The sequence below is a fragment of the Anas platyrhynchos genome, chromosome 2 (genome assembly GCF_047663525.1).
Source record: "Anas platyrhynchos isolate ZD024472 breed Pekin duck chromosome 2, IASCAAS_PekinDuck_T2T, whole genome shotgun sequence".
Taxonomy (NCBI): domain Eukaryota; kingdom Metazoa; phylum Chordata; class Aves; order Anseriformes; family Anatidae; genus Anas; species Anas platyrhynchos.
Window position 1 is genome coordinate 141,421,654 of NC_092588.1, and position 26,313 is coordinate 141,447,966.

Here is a 26,313-nt window from a genome sequence, read left to right on the forward strand (position 1 = left end):
CTGGTGGGTTCAGCTTGTGTGTGAGGCTCTGCCTATGTAAATCAGGTTAACAGCACATCTTTCATTACACCGTGCTGCTTTGCATATAGACCAGCCCTGAGGGGAAAGACTGTTTTGCAAGTCCTTCTGTTACTGACCCTTCCTCAAGGGAGGAGCAGAAAGCGGTTTGTTTTTGAAAGACCTCTGTATGCAAGGAAGGAAAGGGCGATCATGTGGTGTGTTGCGTGATCATCAGAAGATCTGGATTATGTGCTTGCAAGCCTTTCTTTGAACGTGTCCTTTCACCTCTTGGGTGTTTAATTTCCCCTACTATAAAACATACTTTGCTGTTGACAGGAATTTTGTGAAGCAATTTGTAAAGAGGTTTAAGTTTCTAAGGCCTGGCTTACATGCAAATGTTTTGTACTATAGCCTGTGTTTAATGCCACTACCCATTCATTGTCCATGGGATAAAGAACAATCAGAATTTCCAGAGGTGTTTCTGAAAGCGTTATACCAGCATAAAGAAAGGGAAAACCTAACACTGCAGTTTGATTGTAGCTGTAGAAAAGCCCAGGCCTGGCAGCATCTAGGAGCACCTATGAATGGTAGCCACGGTGTTGGCTGTCCTGGACCATGGGCTGTTACACAGTGTATTTCTCATGTACCCTGGTGTTTCTTGTCTTCCTAGACTAGTGGGGCATGTAACCGTCCAGTTTGTTCTGTGTTGTTTAAAGCTCAGCACAATCTTCATGTTTCAGGTAAATCCATTGTGACAGAAGCTTAAGTGAAGAGAAACATTAGGGTACATGGAGACATTAACATCTCTTTTGTTTAACTTTCTTTCCAGCAGCTCTGCTGGCATATATGCTCGTGCCCAAACAAAACCTGTACCTGTGCTATATGCTATTTCTTCTTACTTTAATTCTCCAAGGGAGTAACTTTTCAGCTGAAGCTAAAAGGCACCTCAGAGCTCTAGCAGCTTCCATGAAGCTGGCCACATGGGTATTTTCAGAGTTCAGAGTTTCAGCCCATCGGTGTGTGTGAGAAAACTAACATGGATGACTTAAAATAATGAATTAATTTGGAAGTATTTATATCCTGTCATGCTGAAACAGGATTTTTAGGAGTGAGCAGTTAGTTTTGTCAAATAGGAAATGCCCTAAAGCATTGCTGTATCATGAAACGCATCAGACACCTCAAGAGGAAAGGCAGTAGTTTTTTTAAAGGGCTTCTAACTTAAGGGGGAGTAAGGAAAAGAGAGTTTATTATGCCTTTGACAGTGTATTTTACCCCTACAGTAATATTGTGGTCAAAACATTTCTCTGATTTGTATGTTAAAGCTCTCTGTTTTAAGGCACTATTTTTTTTGGATAACATGCATATTTGCTTTGAAAATCAAAGACCTAAAGATGACTGTAATTTTGTTTTGGATCAATATTTTGTGGGACTATTTGAGGACAGGCAGAGTCAAGACTGTTCTGGAATAATTCAGACTCATGAACAAGAAATATTTTCAGTTCTAACATTTCTTTTATGTTAATTGTTTCAGTAGCTCAATATTCAGAATCCATTTATTGTCCTGAGATGCAAAAGCAGTGTTTTCTGCATTCTGAGCTAACTTTTAAACTAAGCAGAAAAGAGAGTCAACACACACCTGCAAAGCTGCTATGAAAAGTGTGTATTTTGGGCCAAAAATGTTTTTTTGCTATTTAATCCAAGAAAGTTTCCAGTAACAAAATATTGAAGGTTCCTTGTGTTCTGCCTAAGAACTGAAAGCTATCATCAAAAATGAATGTTTATGCACATCTTGGAACAGTGAACTAAATGCAATCATTTAAAACATGTACTTTAAAAAATCAAATATAGTTAGTTTCTGAATTCTAAAAGGTGTGTCACAGCAGAGAATATTTGAATGAGCACTAAAAAAAATATTTTTACCTTAAAAGAACATAAAGAAATGAATGATGTCTCAAATTAAAATGAAATAATAATAATATTAAAAAAAAAGTTTAATAACTCATGAAATATTGGCATCAAAAATAGAATTCTTAGGAAAATTTTCCTCGACCTTCTAAATAAAACCAATGACTTTGCAGTCTCAAACATTTTTTCCAACCAATGGAAATAGAAGTTTATAGTAGGATTCATAAGGGGTCTGATGTCAATTTTAATAAAAGAAGAAGTATCAGCTCTTGATAATAGTTGGAAAATTATTTTTAAAATGTTTTATAAAAGCAGCCTAATATTAAATAATGGTTAGGTAATATTGAGCTGTCTGTTTAGTATTCATAATAATTAACATCTTCCTTTCCTAGCTTCAAAAACAATTATTTACCAACTGCTTGTAGGCACATCTGCCTAAGTATGTACCCATTCCTCTATAGCAACATAGTGACAAAAATACAAAGGACTATACAAAATACATAGGACTATGATAGCTCATCTTAGATTAAAATATCTTCTGTTGTTTTTTCACTAAATGCCTTTATGTTCTAGGACTTCAGTTTTTGCCATTGCTTTTGCTCAATGTTTGTACCTCACAACTCTAAGCTGTTGTTGGTAGTTTATGGGAATGTTGTCCCCTTGTTAATGACTTTCATGTGAGAATGTTTGAGTCACCATCTAAGTTTTGTGATTTGCTGAGATTTGGTGATGACTGATGGTAACAGCACTGAGGAGCTTGTGTTCCCAACCCTCCTGTTTGTATTGACCACGATACAACAACACACAGTCCATCTATGATGCAATTATTGTGGTGAATTCAGTTTGTGTAAAGTACCCTGCCTAGTTTTAGCCTACCTCTGTTGGCTATTGGCAGATGCATGGCAGCACAAAACTCTGCTCAGGCCCCTAAGTCTGCCTGAAAATAAAAGACAGAAGCAATTAGTTCAATCCGAATGCTGAGCTTCTGCCATTATGTGTTGGCAGCATCCAAACTGGGTGGTGTAAAACTGCCTTGCTTGTATGAACTACCGTGACTTTAGTGTAGATGCTTCTGTAATCACTAATTCTTGAGCAGATCCCTTTTACCAATGCTTTCCTAGGGCTAGTTAGCCTATGGACCACATACAAAGCAGTTACCTCCAAATCTTAGACAGCTGGTGGAACTACAAACTTCAGTGGTATTTTTTTCTTATTTTTCTGCATGTTTTCCTTTTTTTTTTTGTCCTCCATCTCATTTTGGCCTGCTAAGTGTCTGCAAAGTGAATGATGTACCATTTTACTGTCTTTAGACACCACTGCAAAAGCTCTACCTGCTCTATCTCTTGCAGCTAGCATGGGAGTAAAGGTGTTCCTTCCAAGCACTGTTGTACAGAGACACATGAGATGGCTGAGCAATAGCCCAATGTGATCCCATCAATCCATGTTCAGGCAGGACATCTGTGCTTGTAGTATGGAGTGGACATGCAGGCTCAGCTGGGCTTGCCAGTTCCCTTTTCCTCTGTACTCAAAGTAGTTCAGCTGAGCATTTGCCTCTGCACCTAATCTCTAGTGCTGTGGATCCCAGGAATGTTCTTACTTTGGTTGCAACCATGTGGTAGCAGCCTGTTCTCTTCTGTGCAGGTCCTGATGAGCTTTCCTACATTGGAGATGCTCATGAGAACACCTTCTGGTGGTCTTCAGGTGTGGCATGGTCACAGCTAATCAACCACACCAAGTCCAGTCTGACTTCTGCTGATCGTTGAGGTCTCTGTTCTCAGTGCTTTGGTCCTTGGTGGGCTTTGTAGCTTGAGATGGAATGGGATTGTGCTGTCGCAAAGCTAATGACTCCAACTTGCAGTACGGCAGCAGCCAGTGGAATACAGGCAACCACTGTATATACTGTGGCTATACTATATGCACAACACGGACAGGATGGAAAGTGTACTGGGTATCCCTTCACTGAATCCCTGGTCTGTATGATCCATGTTGTTTCCATTATCCAACACCTTACAGCCTCCCATTCCTTGAAAACAGAGAGTTAGCTACGTCAGAATGGTGTACTTCTTGTCTTCAGTGAATAAGAATATCCACATTTTGCAACCCAGCATCCTAAGGTCATTCATGTTTCTCACCGAGTGCTCAGGATGCCTATTAATACTGCTGTGAAACTGAAAGGATCTGAAATTGCTCTTGTTTATTTGTGAGACCTCAGTTTTACTCCTGCTAGGAGTTTCACCTGGGGCTTTATACTATGTAACGCCAGAAAATTGAACTCTAAATATAAAATTGCTAGTGTTAAAGTGGAACTCTGTTTCTGGGGGAGACTGTTCAGTAAGCATGAGGCTAAAATGCAAAATTCATGTTTAATGGTAACTGGGTGATATAAAATGGTGAAGGTCTTCCTCAACTACTCAACTACATTAAGAATAAACGTACCTTGTGATTTACCAACACCTTCCCCTGTAGAGCAGACTTGGTGTGTTTGGGATTTTCCATTGGCCTTCCTAAGGTAAACTTCTAATTTATCTAACTGAAAAACAGTAAAAATAGGCTTCTCAGCAAAGTGCAACATTGGAGCAAGCATATTCATGAGGGCACAATTCTATCAGTGTTCAATGCTCTACTCCAATATTGTGTTGAAAAGGAAAATTTTGTATGTGCTTTATGAGCAAGGGGTGTGAGCTGATTTTTCTCTGCTCAGTATGGGCTTGGTCTGTGTCCTACATGGAAGGGCAGATGATTTCTCTGCACTTAAGAATATTAAATTTACTATTATATTTTGCTTGTAGGTGTTTTGTATCTTCAGTATGGAGACGAAACAAAGCAGTTGAGGATGCCAAATGAAATCACAAGCACAGACACAATTCGTGCCCTTTTTGTAAGTGCCTTCCCCCAGCAGCTGACAATGAAAATGCTGGAATCGCCCAGTGTGGCCATTTACATCAAGGATGAGAGCAGAAACATATACTATGAATTGTGTGATGTGAGGTAAGTGTAGAAGCAATTACAGCTGCCGGGTTTTGGATTTGTGTTGTTGATGCTGCTTTGTTTTTTGATGTTGTTGACTGTTTTTTTGTAGCACACTTGTAGAATAAAAAGGAGTGTAGCTGATAAGTATCTAACAGATAGTGTCCTAACACATAAAGGCCTGTTCAGTGGAATCTAAGTAATATGGGAGGCTGGCTGTAGGTGCAACATCTGTTGCACAAGCCATTGATGAATGGTGTACCTTGTTCAAATATTCATATAATGCATGCAGGTTGACATATTTAATATTTTACCGCATTTTAACTGAGACATAAATATTTAAAACACTGAACACAAAGTAAACATTTACAGAAAACATGGTCTTTTTCTTTGCTGGCAGAGCAAAACCCGATCTGTGTGAGCCTGAAGTTAAAAATACGAATGTCATTGATGCCCTCACAACAGTTTCAATTATCCGTTATCTAACACTGCCAGAGATCTGTGGCACTAGTAACTGCTGCTACAGCAACCTCACCATCTTCCTATTTTATGTCAGGATGCAGCAACTAATGCAGTCTCTTTCGTTCACTACTTCAGAGCTTAGTCAAAAAATGATCTGGCTAACATGTAGATTGTTCTTTCTATCCTCTATTTTCTGGGTTTTCAGCTGCCCAACTAACCATGTTCCTTCAGTCCTGATGTCTGTGTTCTTCAAGCAAAAGGACTAGGTTCTCAGGGGCTCTGGAAAATCCCAAATCACAAAGCAACAAAAATCTCAGGCATGCCACACTATAGAACTGTGCAGGGAAATAAGGTGGGCCTTTGTGGATCCTTTTCATTAGATGTTACAAGGTAAAAATAATGGACAGAAGAGCCTAAGAGGATGGAGAAGAAAGCAGAAAAGGTGTTTCCTCTCTGCCAGTCTCTACCACTAATGCAGGAAAATGACATGAAAGTAAGGGAAGTGTATTGTCCACTACTGCCTTGTTTCTTCTGGTGATTATTTGGCTCAGTTGCTTCTCCACTTCATGTAGTTTAAGGAAAGAGCAAGCTGTTTTTTTCTATCCTTGTCATTTCAAATTTCTGCATTCCTCTTCTTTCTAGGCTTTGAACAGCACTGCACCCCACCTTCTGTCCTCTGTCTTGCTTTCCACAGGCTGTCTACCCAGTGTCTTGTCATCAGCCAGCTGCTTGAATTTCAGTTTCTGTGTTTTTTGTTGTTTTTGTTTGTTTGTTTCATTTTTTAATCTTGTTTTGCAGTCTTCCACACCCCTGTTTGGCCACTGTAACTCCTATGTTAAGACCGATTCGATTTTTACATCGTCATTCATCATGTGCTCAAGTTTCTCATACATCAAACAGTCTGTTCACTAGATCAGATCAAGTGATAAAACCAGGATAGGGGTTCCTGTGTCTCTGTTGCTGAGCGCCTTATTGCCAACCATCATCTGCCCCATCAGCTCCTTCTCGCTCACTTTATCCTTCCATCTTCCCTTGAGTTTCAGACTAACAGTTTATGACTTCATCTCCTCCCTGCCCCTAAGAATGGGGTTGTTGATTATCTTAATACCACTCCACTCCACCTTTTTTCCCTTGCTCCTATTGCAGGCGTCACTCTGCCAACCTCAGGTCTGGCTCGCTTCCAACATCTGCTTCCTCTGCTCCTATGCCTGTATTGTAGAGTATTTCTAGAGGAAATCCCACGACCCAGCTGACTTCCTTCATAGAAAAATTCCCTCCTTCAGTTCTGCCACCCTGCTCACTAAAGAAACCTCAGCAGTCCAAAACATACAATACCAGCTGCATTTTCACCACCTTTTGATAATTTCAAAAAAAAAATAAAATAAAATCTCCATTTCTGTTCCTTACCCTTTGCAAGATCTTTACACAGTGTCTCCCCTCAGAGAATAGATAAAAAGAAGCATAATTGCTTTCTCCTTTGCTTGCCATCTCTTTCTTCTATTATCTTTTTTCCTTGCCTTAACACAGATGTTTCAGTTGGCTCTAAGCTCTCCATCTCTCTTGGAGGCTGTCTTCTGTTCCTCTGTGCCTCTCATCCCTTGCCTTGTCCTTTTATTGATTATTGTTCTATTACAGTGCTTACTCTTTACATCGCAAACATGTTTCTGTGCTTCCCAACAAAACTCTCCGTGCACACAAGTTGAGTTTCCACTGTCCACCCCATCTTTCTGTCCTGCACTGAGCAGTCACTACAACTGCTGTCTGGAGCTTTATTCTTCCAGTTCAGTCCTAGACTATGTGGGGTTTTATTCTTCTAATTCCAACCTGTCATTTATTCCTTACTGTTCCATTGCAAATGTCCGAGTCACCAAATGGCCAGCTTTTGTGAACATTACACCTTTATTCTCACAGATCTGTCATATACTTTTAATGCTTTCTTCTTGGAACTTTGATCTCCCTTTGTTTCAGTAACTGCTTTTTCTGAATTTCTTCCTGTCTCTCTCCTCTCTTTTTTGTCTTCTCGAGCACTGATTTTCTGTTGTATTTTTTTTTTCAGGGCTTTGTCCTCATTCCCTTTCTCTGTCTGTATCTTTCACTATCATCTTATCCCTGTGGATTAGTTGGGTTATCATACCTACCTGGGTAACTATCCCATTTTGCTTTACAAAGGGATTCATCTCGCCAAATGGAGATTTTTACATCCACATTTGAGGTGGTTATGATTCATCTTGTAAAATGGTATGCAAAATTATACGTGCCAGTGAACCTAGTCCTGTTGTTGATGTCTTCCCTGTGAATGTGAGCAGTTGGACTTGAAACTTACCTATTTTGCCCAAACTAAAATCTTGGTCCTCTTTTTTAACGTGGTTTCATGGACTGCTTGTTTTAGCTCATATTATGTTCCTCCTTCATTAGACCATGAGGCCATCCCACTCCCCCCCAGTTTTATTTCCTTTTATCTCTCTCACTTAAAAAAATAAAAAATAAAGCACTCACTTGCTTCTTAAGTCCATAAACTTTCTTAATCCCGTTCCGGGTTCTGCACCCACTGCAGATTTTTTCAGATTTTTTTCTTTTTCTGTGTAACATCACTTTGAGGCAGCCTTTCCTTTCACACCCTGCAGTGAAAAAACACTTGACTAAATTATCAGCTTAGTAACATTTTTTAACACCAGCTTTTTAACATGTAGCTTTTTGTGCATCAGCTGCTGTAATGTTCTTTTCTTGACATTTGATGAAGGTAATCTCGTTCACTCTTACCCATTCAAATGAAGCAACAAAGATCATTCTCCTAGTTTGTCAAGCACACTGTTTCACATGTATTTTTTCATTTGTCCTCTGACTGTATCTCCTCCATCTCATTAAATATAAACTACTTGTCTTCATTATGAGGGCCCCTCCAAGCCCACTTCAGTACTTCTTTTAATTTCTTCTTCAGTACCAAGTGCCATCTGCTTCCACTTGGCTAATAATGCCAACTTTCATTGTGCATGTCTTTAATTTTCAAACAAGTGCCTTCATGCTCCCTCTTCGGCAGCCCTCTAATGTGCTTGGATGGAGTCATCTACAAATATCCGCAAAGCCACCACATTGTTCTTCCAGTCCCATTTTTCCCCTCTTTCTGTTGCACTGCCTATTCAACACACGACTGTGGTGCCAGGATCCGCTTAGCGCTCACCAGGCTGGAAAGACTATGGTCTTCTCATGCCTTTTTGTTCCCTTATCTTTCTGCAGCTATCTTGTTGTCTTTTGTGTCTTATATTCATCTTGTAAGCTGGTGAAGGGGTTGTTTTCCTAGGGTGTTTATACAGCACACACAGATCAATGAGACCTTTGAACATGCCACGGGCATCGAGAAGCTACAGTAATGCAAATAATAGTAATAATGAACATGCAGTAATATATACCTGCTATCAGTGGTGTTTATCTTAGAATAGCAACATGAGGTGAAATAGAATTCACTTCAGAGATCAAATGCCTAGTATTTTGGTGATTTGCCTTACAGCAATGTTTTACTTTAAAGTGTCATGTTCCTACAAGAAGTATTTATGAGGAACGCTTTTAAAACAAACTCCAGTTAGTTGAGGTGCCATCTCATAGCCATCAGAGCAAAAAGACAGCAGATAAAATTCATTTATATGAAAAATATAGTATTTCTCTAGGTGAAAATGAAAGAGTTAGCTTTGTATCAAAAGGAACATATTTCCAAGTCTGAGGCAGAAAACGGTAACTGAGAATCCCAGTGCAAGTCTCAGAGCAGAAGAGTCACGTTTGTAAGATGGAAAACAGTTTACATTACCATAAATAATTGAAGAACTTGAACTTGCCACAAGGTAGCTATTTTCCTATGCAGTCTGCAAGTAAACACTCATAAATACTAAAGTTCTCATCAGCCCCTGCAGTTCTTAAACAGAAGGCGCTGATCTGTCTCTTAGCTGTGAGTTTCTTTAATGACTACTTGACATCTACAACAGCAGCACAAGTTCTGACTAGCTACCCATTCAAAGCAATCACTGGAATCACTGGTTATAATATGACATTGGAAGAAAGAAATTGGACCTGCCCAAGCATCCTTTCCTTCATTTTTAAATGATAATCCCCGTGATTAGGATCAGTTCACTAGACTTGTAGCTGCACCTGGAGGAAAGGAATTCAGTCACATGTATGAGTAAATTCTCTAGAGATCACTAGTGGGAAATGAAAGGAATCGCAGCTTTGAAAGGATGTAAGTGAGCATAGATTGGAGGCTCTGCTACTGACTAAATGTGAACAAGAAATCAGCAGATCTCAGTGCAAATTTCTAAGCCATAAAATAATCAGAAGGTAGGTTTTGAAACAGAATAGAAAACTTCTGTCATCTAACTCTTTCCTAACAGTGATAGTTTAAAAATGAACTAGTGAATGACAAAGTATTCAATTAAATAAAATAAACTCTTAGGGCTTTCTTTCTAAACCATTTATATGGTAGATTTCATCAAAACTTGTTTGTTTGTTTCTTTTTAGCTTCCTTTTTTTTCCCTTAAAACCTTATCTTTATTATAGATAAAGTTTAGAGGAATGATTTATCTGCTCCTGAATTTTTAGTTTTTACCTGTTTTTTTTTTTTAGATTTGTGAAGAAGTTGTTAATTGAGTAACTGAAGTTAGAAAGACTTTTCTTTTATATCCTTGCTTCTTAGAATAGCAAAAATTCACATGGGTTGAGTACACAATAAAACATGTAAATATTAACTAAATCCTTTTGAGCGTTGTGCAAATGTTGAAGCTCTATTGTCTTCAAAGTGCTTTCACTCTATGGCAGGATCTTGAAAGAAACTTAACACTATCTAATTTTTATGGGTGTGGAGTGGTAGTGAAAGAATGATACTTCCCATGGGAAAGAGAATCAAAGTAGGCTTTTGTTTGTGTGTGTCTAAGCTATGGCATTTAGGTTTTTCTTATAGGTTGGTTGCAGACCTACCATGTTTGTCTGTTACCTGAAACTTTCAGGCTATAAAGTAAATAAAACTACTTTCATCTGTTATCATTGCTGATTCTTTTGATTCCAGGAATATTCAAGACCGGTCTTTCCTTAAAGTTTACAACAAAGATCCTGCACATGCATTTAATCACACTTCCAGAGCTGTAAATGGAGATATAAGGGTAAGTACTAGTGTTGCATTTATACTCCTCTTTCCTGCAGTTTTTATTTTAAATGTTTAAATTCATAACTGTAATATGTACACAAGTTAAAAAATTTAGTGGAAGATGTACAGCACATACAGAAGAGGGAAATGATCGTGCTTTCTGTAATGTTTCTTAACTACTTTGTGTTTTCCAATCATTAGCCCTGAGCATCAACTATTTTAGTTATGTTTTTTTTTTTTTTCTTGTTTACTAGCATTAAAGCACATGAATAAAAACAATACCTTTAATCACTTAAATCACTTATTTTAGGGCATGGGCAGTGCTTAGGGCTTTTAAAGTTTCTTATTTCATGTTTCCAAATCCTTTACAGTGAAGTACAGCTTGGTGCTACTCCAGCAAGGCTTCAGCATGGACTGGTTTACAGTAGCTGAGCATGTGTACCTAGGTTGAAGTCTATTGAAATACTTTGTAAATGACCATTTCACGTAAGAAATACTGATAAATACCTGTTGTGCAGTAAATGGTTATGTCCTTTTCTAGATTTTTTTGTCTGTATTGAACAAGGACTGGTGTACTTGTATTTTCAAGTGAACATTCTGTATTGGGAAAGTATAGAGCATTTGAAACGTATCCCCTTTCCCACTGTCTCTGTCTCTTACCTTTTACTGGACTGTGCTCCACCTTAATGCTGAGAGGGCAGGAGGTGTGGCTGTGCAGCAGCTCTTCCACCACATTACCCACACCTAGCATTGCACCCAGGAGTGATGGTGGAGGTGATGGTGGTGAGGCTACACACCCTCATCTCCCCACCCATCCTAGGTCTGTCCCCAGGAAACGGTACAACAAAATGAGCTCAATGGGCCAGAAGGAAATGCCACTGCTGTCCCGCCTGCACTGTGACTTTTATGTGTGCCCCAAAGCTGATTCAACGGCGCTGAAAATTTCCTGTGAAGTAATTTGCTTAATTGTGCGTTTGCTTCTTGGTTTCATTATCAATTCTGAGTATGTCATACTGCTTTGTTATTAATATTTCATGGAAGTATTTCTGCTGTTTCAACAGTTTAGGGCCTCATTATTTTAGAAAGATTGCAATAGTTTATTTACAGGCACTATCCTCAACCGCCTCTGGTTTATGTACTTCAATTATAAAATGGTCCTTTTGATAGGTCAGAAATCTAATTACCTGATTATTCACACTAGTGCACACACAACATGAGAGAGCAAATAGATGTGCTTCAAAGGGCTAACGTGGTACCTTTCGGCGTCTTCCTTAAGGTCCTGAAATTCTTCAATTTTAGTTATATTCCTGTAGCTGCAACTGAATATGTCTGATAGATTTCATTCAAAAGCATGAAGTACTATCATTGGGTAATATGACATTGACTTATATAGCAATATTACTATGACTTTATAAAGTTAGACCAATACTGTTCTTGTTCCATGTGCAGTGAATGTCAAATGTATCTGCTGTGGCTCTATTTGTGTGCTCCAGACCTGTTTTCAGATATAGTTAACTACCACGTTAGCTACACGTATTCAGAAGTAAAGCCTACTTCTTTGACCCTCTTCCACCTACTCACTACTGAACAGAGTTCTTTAGAACACAGGGGCTGCTTCTGATCAAAATCTGTATTAATTTGGATTGCTTATTTTAAAATAGTGCATTGTACAACAAGAATGGACACTCAACACCTCCTGACTATGACTGAGTTATCTCTCTTTGGCCATCATTCAAAAATTAAGGTGACACGGTGACAGCCTTTGCAGAAGTGATGTTTTCATGGTATATAATATACTTGCTCTGCTGAAATGCTAGAGATACCATTTTGAAATTGTGTGCATGCAATAAAACAGGTCTTTTTTTCCTTTGGCCTTTCCTCCACATTGGCAATTTCTTGTCTTTCTGGTCTGAGAGGTGAAGTCGAAGCCAGGATTCTCATAGGGGCTCTGCGGAAAAGCATGCAAAAGTATTCTGTTTGATCGTGGTAAACTCCTGCACTTCAAAGTTATGAACATGGAAACAAGCATTTTCTTGAGTGCCGGAAATAATTAAATCTTTTTCTCTTAGGGATTGGTGTCTTCTGGTTGTGTTCTTCCTTGTGCAGTAATGCTCAGATACTAGCTCAAGCTTTGCCCGAAGTAGGGGAATGTAATGGAGCTCACTCCAATGCTGCTTCTCTGGAGAAAAAACTTTTTCTCAACTTGACAGAAGTACTGTAGGACCTTCTCGCAAATCTCTAATTTGGTATAATTAGTAGGACCATGATAGATTACTGAGCTTTACCCTTTGCTTGAATCTGGTTGAATTTCACCTTCACAGGTTGTTAGGATGGGGGAGAGAAGATGGGTATCTTTCCTTAGCAAGTCACATTAAAGTGGGGAGTGGGAGAGGGAGTAAGTGAGAAATGTGTGCATTTGATGTACCTAAAGGATTTTGGAAAAAAAAATTTGCTTCTCATCTTTCCATTTCTATTTGTGCATCTTTGCACTGGGTAAATTTATTCTCATCAGTTTTGCATGATATCCAAGCACTAAAATCCCTGCAGTAGGAAGCAGGGAGTAACTCTAGTAGTCACTGTGCTCTGCACAATAGTAAACTGTTTAAAAAAAAATAAATACAGAAAAGCAAGTTATTGTCAGACAAGTTGAAACAACAGTATTTAGAATATCAAGAAATAGCTGTTTTAAGTACATTTTTCCATGGTGATACTGGAAGTGTGGTTGTATCTCCTGCCATGTGTGAGTTAAAGCTTTATTTTTTTGAGGTTTGGAAAGGTTTTGCCTTAACAGATTTTTCTACCGTTTGCCTTCTTGTCCCTTTGGAACATTTATCCTTAGGTTTGATGATGTTCAGGCTTTTATTCATGTGATTTATAATCATTTCCATGTAACAGACCCAGAATAATCTCAGAAAATAATGTTAGCTGCCAGCTTGGACACCTGTTTTAACTACCAAACAGATGTGAGACCTGTATAAGAATTGGCAGTAACACTTGAAGTATTAAGTATTACCCATATGGACAAGAAGACTCAGAATGTGAGATAGGAATGTGGGATCTGTGAAATTCAGAAGTCGTATCAAAACATTCAGTTCTTGCGTCCCTTAACTCTAATTTTCCTGATCTTTCTGTTTCATGCGTCTTTCAGAATGGGTTGTGTTTAAGAAAAGACTTTTGCGTGGGGTGTAAACAAGTTCTAAACAACAGTTTCTCTTTGAATCATTCAGAGTGCCTTATTTGCTTGTTGGTGTTGTGTCATGGCCATTTACATCTTGAAGAGCAAGATTTGTTTGACAGGTCTGCTATGTTGAATGCTGTTTCAAGCAAGAGGTAGCCACATAGTGCTGTCTCACTGAATATTTGCATTTGTGCTTTTCCTTTGTTTTGTTATTCCTTTCCCAACATGTACACTGGAAATCTGTAGCAGCTGTTTTCTTTGGAGTCTTCGTGTTGCTGCAGTTCATTCTTTTATTCTGCTGCCTGAATATGTAACATTAATCAGCTCTTTCTATGTCTCCATGCAACAATACTTTCTTTTGACAAAACACTGTCTCTTGTCCAAAAGTGGAAGTTCAGATGAGTTTTTTATTCTCTCCAGCATTCTTTTGAATCCCAGTACAATCCCATGTACACAACCATGCTTCTCTTTGCCATTATAATTAACATTTTGTGATTTGTGTAGATGCAAAGGGGAAAAGATTTTCTCAGACTTCCTAACTGTAGGATCCAGGTCGCATCTCGTCTCACATTTAGGTGTCAGATATGGATACCACATCAACAGGGGACACTAAAGAACAGTGGGGTTTTGTGTATTGAATTGAATGTCTTTGGAGGTGTCACAGCTCATTTTGTCCTGGGTTGTTGCACCTCTTGGTGCCGTACCACTGACTTCAAGTGGAAGTGATTCCCCACTGTATGTGCACAATGCATCTTCTGTCCTGGTTCCTCCTTTTCTAGAGTGTATAAAAGGGGAAGAATCCTAAATTATAGTCTCACCCCTCTGTCTGTAACCTGTCTGCATTTCTGGTGGCACGGTTGGATTCTAATAATGTTGGTTCATGCAGTGGTTTGTTTTGGGTTTCATCTCTCTGCCAGTTTGAGAATTGGGGGAATTTTTACTTTATAACAAACAGGTGGCTATTTTGCTTGGCAGTCTTTCTCTTCCCTACCACCTGCCATGAAGTCTGTGGGTTACACTTTGTTTTCAAATGTTTTAGATCCACCATGTTTTTGCTTAATTCCCTGACTTGAATGAGACCTTATCAGGTCAGCCCTTTATCCCAGCCCTCAGCTGGGTGGGTGAGGCCAGAATATTCAAAGAATGCTTGTTGTGGCTGTTGTTTTATTGAGGTACACCTTGAGGTTTTTCCTTTCAGAGACTGTTTCTCGGAGAAAGAGCAATTAGGGCAAGTTCGGTCAGGGCTGAGTCAGAGAGCGCGGGTACATGGAAACTCCACGGTGCTGGGAGTTAAACGGCAAAAAGGTGATGATGTTCTTGGCACCGACGGGGGTTTGGTCTGCCAAGGTGACATGGGATGAGTTAAAGTGAGTTGTTCTGTAAAATGATGCAGACATTTGATAAGTTGGGTAAACGGTTGTGTTGAATAGCTTTTACTATAAAATTGCGCAACAGCGACTTTCAATTTTTCACCTGAAACTACCTGGCTAGCAAGCTGCTAACGCTTCAGTTCTCATCTACATTACGTATTGATGCAATTTGTGAACTTAAAAAAAAAAAAATTGCTAAAAACCTTCAAACAACTTCCCAAGAAGCATCTAGGGAGTCTGAAATTCAGTGCTGGTTTGCAGGAAAGATAGAGAGATAATAAAAGCAGGAGCATCCTCCTGTGTGCTTAAGATACCTGTAAACATACATCCAGCTTCTTTGAGATGTTTAGCTTCTTTTCATTGGATTGTTTGTAATCTTAACATCAATAAACATAAAAGCTGCAAATGCTGCCAAAACTACATTTGTTCATTGCATACCATGGCTAAAAACAAACAAACAAACAAAATAATAATAATAATAATTAAAAAAAAAAACAAACACAAAACAACTCCTTGAATCACGTAGAGGTATTTAGAAGAAAAGTATTGGAAAAGAATTCAAGCAATTAAATGAATGCATTTTAGTGCTAGGATGCCTATAAGACAGCATTTGTGTAAGTTGTCATGTGTTTGCCTTCCTGATCCGAGTACTATAAAACTTTGTTTTCTTTTGGGCAGAAAAAGAAAAAAGAAAAAGCAAACGCTAATACCTCTATTATCTGATAGAGAACTTCCAAATGATACAAATCTCATCTTTCCTGCTGTTTTGCTGTCTGCTTTTTCTAATGCTCTTTTTGTCATTGAGAGGTTATGACAACACGAGCCATATTGTATTTATAAACATCACGTGTTTCCTTGATATGACTTGCAGTGTCTGCCAAACAGAACACATGGAAGAAACATTTCTCATTAGCTCAGCATTGGTTTTGGTTATACTGATTTCCGGGACAGGAAAAATGCCTTCCTTACTCAGATTTAACTTTCATACAGTAAGCCTCTGAGTGTCCATGAAATCGCTTGAACAGAGACGCTGCAGCTCTTTTAGCCCACATACTTTGTCTGAGGAAAAGAGAAAAAGCGGTTTGTTTTAAAGAGAAGATGTAATGGCATGTATTGCTGAAACTAATTCTGAATTAAAATACCTGCCAAAGTCATCTAGAAACGGAACTCACCGAGAAATGTAAGGTAAGATGATGCTTATAAATAATGAAAGATATATGATCCCTTTTCTTTTTTCCCTCAAACTGAAAGATATTTTCATATTCACTGAGAATTTTTATCAGAGCAATGAAAGCTATTTCTTCTTCCTTGAACTGTATGGGAAAATAAATGCTTAATTGCTTGCTAAATCACCAAACTCTACTCTTAGGTTTTATGACTAGTTATACATTAAACGTAAAAAGTTATTTTCCAACTTGCCATTACAAATCTTGTGGAGATTGGAACAAAATATATAAAAGAAGTCTCTGATTTTCTGATTTTTTTTACTGGCATGGTTTTACTACCTTTGCTTTGAATGACTTGTCAGTAGTTGCCAATTATTAATGCAACTACAGAGCAGTATGCACTGAGAAGTAGCTGCACCAAATCAGACTGTGATGAAAGATTAAATGTACCTGCTCTCTTTCAATTGTATGTTGTTTGATATACAATATCTACTATTGTTTAAAGCCTAAGTTAGTGGGAAAGTGGGTAGAATTTTAAAGAAAATTTCAGCTTTTATTTTAGCTATGCATAAACCGATATATAAATCTTAAATGCTTTCTGGCAAAAAGTCAATCTTTTTAAAGATATAGATCCTGCATTATAGTTAGATGCATGCAGTATCATGAATTTTTAATAGGATGGCTATGTGCTTTGGTGGATTATATTTTTATTATAATTGGTGGATTATATATATATATATATATATATATATATATATTGTGTATAAAGAATATAATCTTGTAGATTCTGCTACTATACCAACATTTTAAAAGTTTTTTTTTTCAAATAATGCAGATGGATTTTAAGTTTACATCAATCTTGCTGTTAAAAGAAAGTTTAATGTTCTTGACACTAAAACGTTGAAGGAACCTGAGCTTGCCGCACCCATGCAGTAATCTTCCAGTTAGCCTAAGAGGAGTGTCATATGGTAGATATCACAAACCAGCTACCTGGAAACTCCCAGAGAGTTTTCTCTGTGGAAACAGGTCGACTTGCAACCACAATACAGTTGTTTTTGTGGCATTTTGTTGGGGAAAGCTCTTTCTTTCACGCTAACAGGCCCATGTTCAAGCCAGCCTGTCTTTCGTGTTGAGGTCTGCTCAGAGCTTGCCCTGGAGCTGATGAAGTTCCTTAATGACAACATCTGATCTCTCTCGTGTGAAGGTCTCCTCACTCCTTCATTAAAATGGGAAGCCTTATCTCTAACATAAGTCTAAGGTTCTCGGCAAAGCTTTCACTGCCTTCACTGGGAACTTGCCCTGAATAAAAACATAAGGATTGGATTTGAGTCCATTTTTATTGTCTACTGGTTTCTGGTTTTATTCTTACTCCACCTTCTTTTACATAATGTTTCCTTGTTTCAATTCTTTAGATGTTTTACTCTTTTTTTTTTTTTTTTCCATTGCCCTTGCTTTTAGTAGAACAATTCGCACTAATTTGGCTGTTTACTTGAAATTCCTAAGTAGCTGGTGGGGTCAGATGTTGCCAGAGCTCCCTAAACACACACTGGCAGACGATAAAAATGCTCGTGGCCGTGACCTCGCTTATTTGGAGGGGAGTTCCTCCTTTACCTCCATTGTAAACTGGGAGCTTATCTGAACTGCTGGAGTCCCCTATGTTCTGGGCTAGTACCAAAGTCCAGCCAAGCTTTGTGACTTCCAGTTAGCTTTCCAAAGGATCTTTTACTTGAACAAAGCTTTAAAATCACCATGTGGAGGTGGCGGTTTAGTATCATGATTCTTGAACCCAAGAAAAGTTAGAAGCAATGTGTTTTTTGTGTTCAAACCTCCTGCTCTTTTGTCAGTCAGGGCCTTAGATTTCCCAAGAAGTTTTTCACAAATCCAAAATGTGATACTTCATGGTCATGACCCAAATTCTCTGCTTTCCACTGAGTCTTCACTTCAGTACGCTGTTAATTGCCTGCTTGAGGTTAAGCCTAGTGAATACTGAAGGGAATTAGTTCTGTCCCCATCTTCCTTTGACACAAAAAAAAGAGTAAGCCAGTACCTGGTGTCTAGAACACATGTACATATTTGAGGCCTTTGATTCTTCTCCGTCTTGGATTGTACTTTTTCTTATGTGGGCTCTGGAAAATTAATCAGTCTTCTGAAAATATGAGGAGTAAAAATATCTTTCCTTGGATACGTGTGAGATCTGGGGTTAAAAAAAGCCTCTGCTGGCAAAAGGAATACAGTTGCAAATAACAGCAGGCAACAGGACTCCATGAGAAATGATGTGATGCTGCAATTATTTTTTGCATGAGTAGATGCCTTTCTTACATCATTGCAAATCAAAGTTCTGTGTGACTGAGTGAAAAGACCAACAGGGTGTGTTGGGTAAAGGGCTAGTCCCTCAGTCACTTAATGTTTACTATAGATAGCTTCACCTTAGAGTAAAGTAAGTTATTTACTTCAGTCATGCTGACCATGGCAGGTTGTATGCTTTTTTGGATAGAAGGAAGTAAAATAAAAAGAAAATGTAGGGCTCAAACTGATTGCTGCAGTGATAGCACCTGTAACGTTGCAAAAAAATGTACTTACACCTGCAAATACTTGCTTGGCCTTATGGCTAAGAGGTGCAGTCCAGCTTGGACGCATACATTGTAAAATCCACTTCTGTGGCTTCCATGACCATTTTCCTGCTGACAGCACTGAGGCCAAAACTCAGCAGAGTAACTTCTGATTTGCTGCACCCTTACATTGACAGAAATAGGTGGTTACAGGTGTGGACATGTTGCTTTGTTTTTTTACCCATCAGCTCTGATTTGTAACATTTTTTATATTGTTTATATTCCTAATCAATTGCATATATCTGTAATAGAAATCGTGTTTTGACTCTATTGTTAGGTAATGCCAGATGAGACCAAGTGTGATGCTTTCCTTTATGTTCATTTAACCATATCAACTTGTTCAGTTTTATTTGGCTTCAGCACAGTGGGAAAAAATACAAATATGGACCAAAAATAAAAGCTGAGTCGTTAGTACAGCAAGTCAGAAAGCCATGCATTTATTTTGATTTATGAGTTCAGTTACTAACAGTATTTCTTTTTTTAAAGAAAAGAAATCTGATATACAGCATATTTAAACCAAATAAAAATGCTGATCTGTACCAGAAATGTACATGTTTGAAACTATTCCTTTTTTGGGAAAAAAAAGGGATGACCCCATCAGTTCAGCAGTGCCCTGAGGAAGTGCTGACATTGAGACTGGTCTGAAGGGTTTGGCTCCCTGCGCTGGTGGTGGCTGTCTGTGCTATGTGCATGATGTGCTTGATCTCTTCAAGGGGAACGGGACGGGGGGAAGGAAATGCTTGCTACATCTTCATGAATTACATGACTCCTGTTTGTTTTCAGAAAATTCTGCCTCAAAAGCAGCTGTGGAAAAGCAAAAAGAAACAAACAGTTGGTTCAAATTCAACCCTAGTTATGAGGGGTGTCATAATGTGAACTTAAAAAAAAATCAGTAACAGCTTTTATATGTTCAGTCCAAACAGTCTAATAGCTTATGGGCTGGGTGGGCCATGCTATACTGATGATATAAATGTGGATATTGGCAAACCAATGATGTAATTATGTAAATCCGACCTTTTTAGGACTGAAATGTGTTATGTTTCAGTGTGTTTATATTTTTGTCATTTGTGATAACACTCTGAAAAATCTTGGCTGAAATGCTAAGAGGTTTCTTAGTGTACTCACCATGCTACTCTGTCTGGAAAGAGCACTGAGGAAGCATTGGAAAATCAAGCATGAGAGATTTATTAACGTCTCTCTGCTTAATTGGATAATTTTAGCTTTTTTTTTTTTTTTTTTAACTCTCACATTCCATTTGCTTGTAGGAAATGAAATGCACTCATAAATATGCAGAAGGGAGTGTCTGCTACATTCACTGGTCTGGATGTCCGTCTTGCTGATCAGGGATAAAGTAACGCAGACCGGTAGCAGAGAAATAGCTCAAACAATGAAATGTTGTTGGGGGAATAAACCCTCACACAGCAGCACTGTGATTTCAATTGATTTCAGTTGGGCTAATGCAGAATGTGCTGTGTGTCATTCCTTGTTTTGCTTGGATTGCCTAATGCATGGAGGTCCTCGTGGTACAGAGTGGGGACAGCTCTGTGTGGCCTTGTGCTCCCTTCCCCTGCAAGGAGAGATCACCCAGCGTCACCAAGGTTGTGTCCCACGGACAGCTAATCTGTAGTAATGTCTGCTAGGGAGTGTAAAAAGGTTCACTACCCATGCCACCAGGCTAGTCCAAATGTAAATCCTGCTCCTTATCTAGATCTAAGCTGATGCATATTGTAAACTCAATTTTCTTTTTATGGCAAGAAGCTCAGTCTGTTATTGCTTTCCCCTTCTCTTTACATTGGATTCTTGTTTTAGACGTGAATAAAGAGATCTTAGTCTAGGAATTAGGACACCTGGGCATTATGATGACCAATGAGCTCTGGAGGTGGAGGTGTATTTGGGGAAGCAATCATAGCTGTGTGGAATTAATATATGAAAAAGTTTTGTGAGAAGGACACACATACAGAGAAGTCTTGCCGCTTGTCAGAGCTTGGTGGTGACTTCATTAGCCTAGAATTTCTGTTGTCCCCACTAACGACCAGACAAAAGGTGGCATCACCCTCAGTGTTATTGCTCAGCACTCGGTCCCACTGCATAGCAAGTCTTGGAGATGCTGAACTAAGGCCTGACTTGTAGAGAGCTGTTTTCTATGATGTTTGAAGGAGACAAAGCTGTGTTAAATCTTAATCACAACTCCAATGGGAATGGCTCAACTTAGTTCTAGATTTCAGAAGACTTTTGTAGCTTTTGAGTGCATCTCAAATATCTTTGCTTTGAATGCCCGTGTCTCCATGTGTTTTATGGGCTTACTCCAGCTGGCATTTACCTAGAACGCTCTGCTCACTTCTTTCCTAAAAGCCACCCTCATGTTTTCACAACCCCTGAAAACAAAACTAAACTAAACTAAAAACAGAAATCCTCAGAATATTAGCCCAAACCAAAGAAATTTATGTTGGATATATTTTCTTCTTTCTCTTTCCTCTCTCCCTCTTTCCTCCTGTGCCTGCTATGCTAGGCTACAGCATAGTAATAACAAGAACTAAGGCAAAATCTTCTAGCCTTGAAGAAAATTTGAAGTAATTCATGTTCTTCCACACTCATTTTCTCTCACTCTTTCATTCCTTTTTTTTTTTTTTGATGTTGAATTTCTCTTCATATTCTCTTTAATTTGTCTTTTTCTCATCAGTACCTCACCTCCTTCTGTCTTAAGTCTCCATTTTTTTTCTGTTATCCTTTTCTTTTTTCCCTATTTAGTTCTCAGCACTCCATCTACAGTATTACTCTTTCACAAACTCTTAGTATTGTACTTCACCTTGTCCCATTCTCCTCCCTCCTTTTTTTTTTGCTTTCTTTCCTCTTTTTTTCTAGAGTTTTACATTCAGAATTCCCTATTACCTTCCTTTTTTTTTTTTTTTTTTTTCACTATTGATATCTTTTATTAATATTTCTGCATTACATGTGGGATAAGCAGGAAAAAAATTCATGCTACAAACTCAGTCCTATACATTTAGGCTTGAAAATGTTTAGGCATAAGAAAAAGTGCTAATAGTAGGACAGAAGATAAGAAGATTGACACGTGGAGGTGCTTCTGTATTGCTCTGTTAATAAATAAATAATGTTTATTAGCAGCTTCAGGTCAGGGATGTTGAATTCTTAGCTTAATCAGGCCAGGTTGGATCCACCAAGGTGAATGACAGTAAAGTCCATCATAAGGAGTAGCAAGCAGCAGTAGTTGGAATGAAATTGCTGTTATCCCTTCTAGCTTTAGTATTTCAGCTTGACTTATACAGGGGGAAAAAAGGAAAAAGGAAAACAATAGGTTGAAAAACAGAACAGAGAGTGAGCTAAATGAAAAGACATATGGACAGGGTCGTGATAAAAATAAGAAAAAAGCCTAACCCTTATAAACTTGTGGTAGAAATTGCCTCCCAGTGCTGTCAGTGGGGAGAGGCTGGGAACACCAAGGGGCAGCTTGTTCCACCCGGCTGGGGAGGGAAGGAGCTGACTCGGAGGGGTGCCTGGATGACTGCCTTTGAACAACGTGGGACGAGACAGCCCCAGTGCAAAGCAACTAATAGTGCCATCTTAACTTTTGGGGAAATGCTGAGTGCATGTATGTCTGTGATACATGCTGTGATACTTTCCTATGGCTAGGAAAATGTCTTTGTTTAAATCACTACAGAAATGAGGGGGAAGCATGAGGTTTAAATTACAGGGTAGAGAGACAGACTGCAGACCTGACGTAATAGTTCAGTTTTGCAGAACCTTCTTCATGTGACTCCAGAGAGAGTTGGCTATATTTGCTCAAGTATACTTAAAATAAAGTTTGAGAGGCTTATAGAGTTTCCAGCACCTCCAGGATTTGCTTGCTTGTACTCGCTTGCCTTTAATTTTTTAAATCCCTAAAAATCCAGAATTCCTGATTTTGTTGATTAACCATCACCAAAGGAGAGGCCACAAATGTGCTGCTGGCATGCACACACATATGTATGCATGTAAACATGCTGTTGCTTTACATGTTACAATGAGGTGTTGTTCTCTTGGAGCTCAGATGCTCGCTTGTGTGCTGGTTCAAAGGCTCCGTGTGCAGGTTGCTCCACTCTGTAAGCGCCAGCTCTTCTACCGACTGCGCTGCACTGCCAGCAGTGAGCCTTTAGAGCTGCCTGTCCCCTTTATAGTGGTTCTTTCTAGCTAGTAGCGATGTGTGGTGTGGGATGTTTTTTGTTTGTTTGTTTGTTCTTTGCTTCTTTTTTTTTTTTTTTCCCCAGAACTAGGGAGTTTGGCATAAGCATAAGAGCACTTTATGGTATTTATATCTAGCCCAAGGTAGATAAATGGTATTTATATCTACCCCAAGGCATATCTGTTTCACCAAGTGCCTTAGGAAACAGTAAACAAAGGGAATAACAAACAACATGTATGTTTAGGAGAAGATAGTGTAGTCTGCACATAATATCAAGTCCAATATATGTCAGGCAGCCAAAACTGTTCTGTTCCCACCCTATTTGTTTAGCTTGGCCTCTTAAATTCATAGAAGAGATCCTGTAGGATTTTCAGTCTTCAGAGAGGCACCCCACAAATCTTTGTAGATATGAATATGGTCGGGGGCTGGTGTGCCTGACACCTTGGTGCCTTTGTGGAGGACAGCAACCTGGGGGGTCTGTGATCTGCTCCCCATTTTTGCTGTGGGGAAGCAGCTGAGATTGAGGTCAGGGCTGGATATGACCATTTTTTTTGTTCCTCTGCTGAATGATTAGAGGCAAAGCTAGGGGTTGGTCTCTTTTGCTTTCATTGCAGAAAGTGGATAACCCCAGTGAGAGGTTTCTGTCATGGTGCTTGCCTGTGCAGAGGGAAGAAAGATGCTGATGGTAGCTCTCGTGCTACCTTGAAAAGTCTTGTGTAACTGGAGACCTAGGAGGTTCTACAAACAAGTCCACACACGGGTCTCTGTCCTCCTACACTCTCAGTTTCTTTGATCAGAATTAGGTTCTGGGTGGGCTATAGGAGTGATGAAGTCATGTGAGACCTTCATTGAAAATAAATAAATAATGCTTCTTTCAGAAAACAGCTGTAAAATCTTCATCAGCAAACTGTCTTCCCACTTGGATTCTGCTGGATTGAACTAACTTGTTGCGTTTTAGCAAAACCCCATTGACTCCATCACAAGCTTCCCTCCTGAGTACTGAGAGCAAAACAGTTGAGTCAGTGACAAGCCATCAAGCCTGTAAATTTCCCTGTTTTGTGTTAAGGAAATGGTTGTTTACAGCAGTACAAACATTAACTGCTTCATTATTTCCATCCATGAATGTATTATTAAGGGCATAGGCACCAAAAGAGCTGTTATCAGGAACAGAAAGAACTTTGATCAGCAGTCAAGCAATAAGCCAGTTCCATCTATGCCTCACATGTATACCCCACAGCAGACTTCAAAATGTTCTCTCAATTTATAATTGTGCATTTCGCTAATGTGTCTCTAACACTTTTCCACTGAGAATCGAGGGGAGCAAAGAAAAAATAAATTAATGTGATGGGCAAATTGTTCCAAGGGTCCTGAATTAGCGTTAATAATGTAGAAGAAAATTAGGGGGACCGGAGATAAACCTCAGTGGTAACTTGTGCCTATCACCATAGACATTAACAGATTTTAAAGCAACGGGCTAGCCCATACTTCCAGGTCTGATCTTGGTGAAGTGTAGGGTGTTGCGCTTCTTAGGGGCATACCATTTGTTTATATGGGGGGCTAAACTGGAAAGGAACTATTGTTCTGTACAGTACGTTATAAACAAATATATGGCAAGTAATTAAACACAGGATGATACATGGCAAGTTAGACAAGGCTTGAGGGCTCTGATAAAGTAATTGAAATGGAAAGTGATACTTGAATGGTTTGTACGCATTGTTAGAACCTACAAATTAAATTACAGCCTTGGTAATGATATATCTGTGTACTATTTATGATGCTGTGCCTGGTGTATTTTAAAATTAAAAGAAGATTCATTCCTCATATGAAAAACTTTTCATATGCATCAGACAGACTTGGAGACTATTGCATATAGTGCCAGATGTATGGAGAACTAGTTATAGTGTGCCTGATGTTCTGGGATATACTTTATCATGCTGGAGTCCAATTACTGAAAATGTGCATCCTACCAGCTTGCAACTCAGTGCAAAGAAACAGAAGTGAAATATGGTGGTCTTTTTTATCCTGCATATTAGCATAATAATGTGATTTCTCACTGCAGGTTTGTTCCCCTGTAAGGAAGAACATGGATGGCAGACTATACTCTGTGCTTGCTGGAAAGCATGTGTGACACAAAACTGTATTAGGATAATTTGCTTGTATTTTTACTTTTGATATTTTTGAGTTGGTCAGCAGACATAAGCAGATTTTTAACTAGGTCATACTTCCATTCATTAAAAGGGGATACTTGACTGGTTAGTAAAACCTGCCAAATATAAACCAGATGCTTCAACAGTAAATACTGCTTTACTCCTATACTGCAAGAAACAAGCCTTGACTGATTAAATTTGAAATGAAAATAAATAGGTTTAAGATTGTTTCTGTGCCACGATGTTACTTTTTTATAGTTCTGGTACAAATATTTAATAAAAATAATATCTTAAAATATTTTCACAGTGAAACTGGAAATGCTACACTTAAATACTTTTACACTCTTGAAAAGACTGCTTACATTAAGTTATGCTACACAGAAATTTTGTGAAGTTCTGGTCAAGACCAATAATGGTGTACAAATTTATAATGGGAAGACTCAACAGCTGTCTGCACATCTGGATGATTCCTTCTGCTCTTGGGGAATGTGTAGTAAGGGGTGGAACACCTGGATTTTTAGTTTTGGCTACCAGATCTGCTCTGATCTTTGTCATGTTACGCAAATGCTTTGTGTCAGCTTACCCTTTTGTAACAGCAATGAGTGATGCCTCCCTCTCTCACGGCTGAGAGACTGAGAGCAGGGAGTACTGCAGAATAGAAATGTTATTCCAGTTAGGTCCCCTTATAAATGGTTCTTTATATTGATATTAGCTCAGGGTTATGCACTTAAATTGTATTTTGATTCTTCTGAATGCCAGCCATGATGATACAAGCAATATTTTATGTGCATAAAAACAAACAAACAAACAAAAAAGCACACCAAAAATACAGAAGATAACTGCAGTGCTGCAAAGTGCTTGTGTCAAGAGACTGCCCTACGATGTTTAAGTGCCATCTCTTTCACACTCTAAATACCATATTTTTAAGGGTACATTTTCCATGTTATTGAGTCTTTTGGAGTGAGGGGATGGAAGGGAGGTAGGCAAGCTTTCTATCTCTTTTTTTTTTTTTTGGACATTTGCCATCTCTATTTTGCCTTTTTTTTTTTTAAAAAAAAAAAAAAAAAAAAAAAAAGGTAATCCTAATGGCTAGCATGGTGTGCTGCAGAGATAACCGTGCAATTGATTTATGGGGGCCCCAAAGTTCAGGTTAGCCAAGTGGCTCAGGTGCCTGGTTAATGAGTAGACAGCCGGTTCCTGTGTCTAG

The 26,313-nt window shown here is 38.8% G+C and overlaps 1 protein-coding gene across 27 annotated transcripts in view; it reads left to right on the plus strand.

Annotated features, from left to right (window-relative positions):
* The window catches only part of KIAA1217 (KIAA1217 ortholog), a 370,266-nt gene that overhangs the window by 274,766 nt on the left and 69,187 nt on the right, over positions 1–26,313 (plus strand). For 26 of the 27 annotated variants that reach the window (XR_005263321.2, XM_038174595.2, XM_038174602.2 and 23 more), the window contains 2 exons: positions 4,695–4,893; positions 10,382–10,475. Coding sequence is in view for 25 of the 27 variants with exons in the window: in XM_038174595.2 (XP_038030523.2) it covers positions 4,695–4,893; positions 10,382–10,475 (293 nt within the window). In the remaining 2 variants the exon portion in view is untranslated. Of the gene's footprint in view, positions 1–4,694; positions 4,894–10,381; positions 10,476–15,914; positions 16,193–26,313 lie in introns of those variants that run through there. The other variant, XM_038174608.2, reaches the window with a different exon arrangement.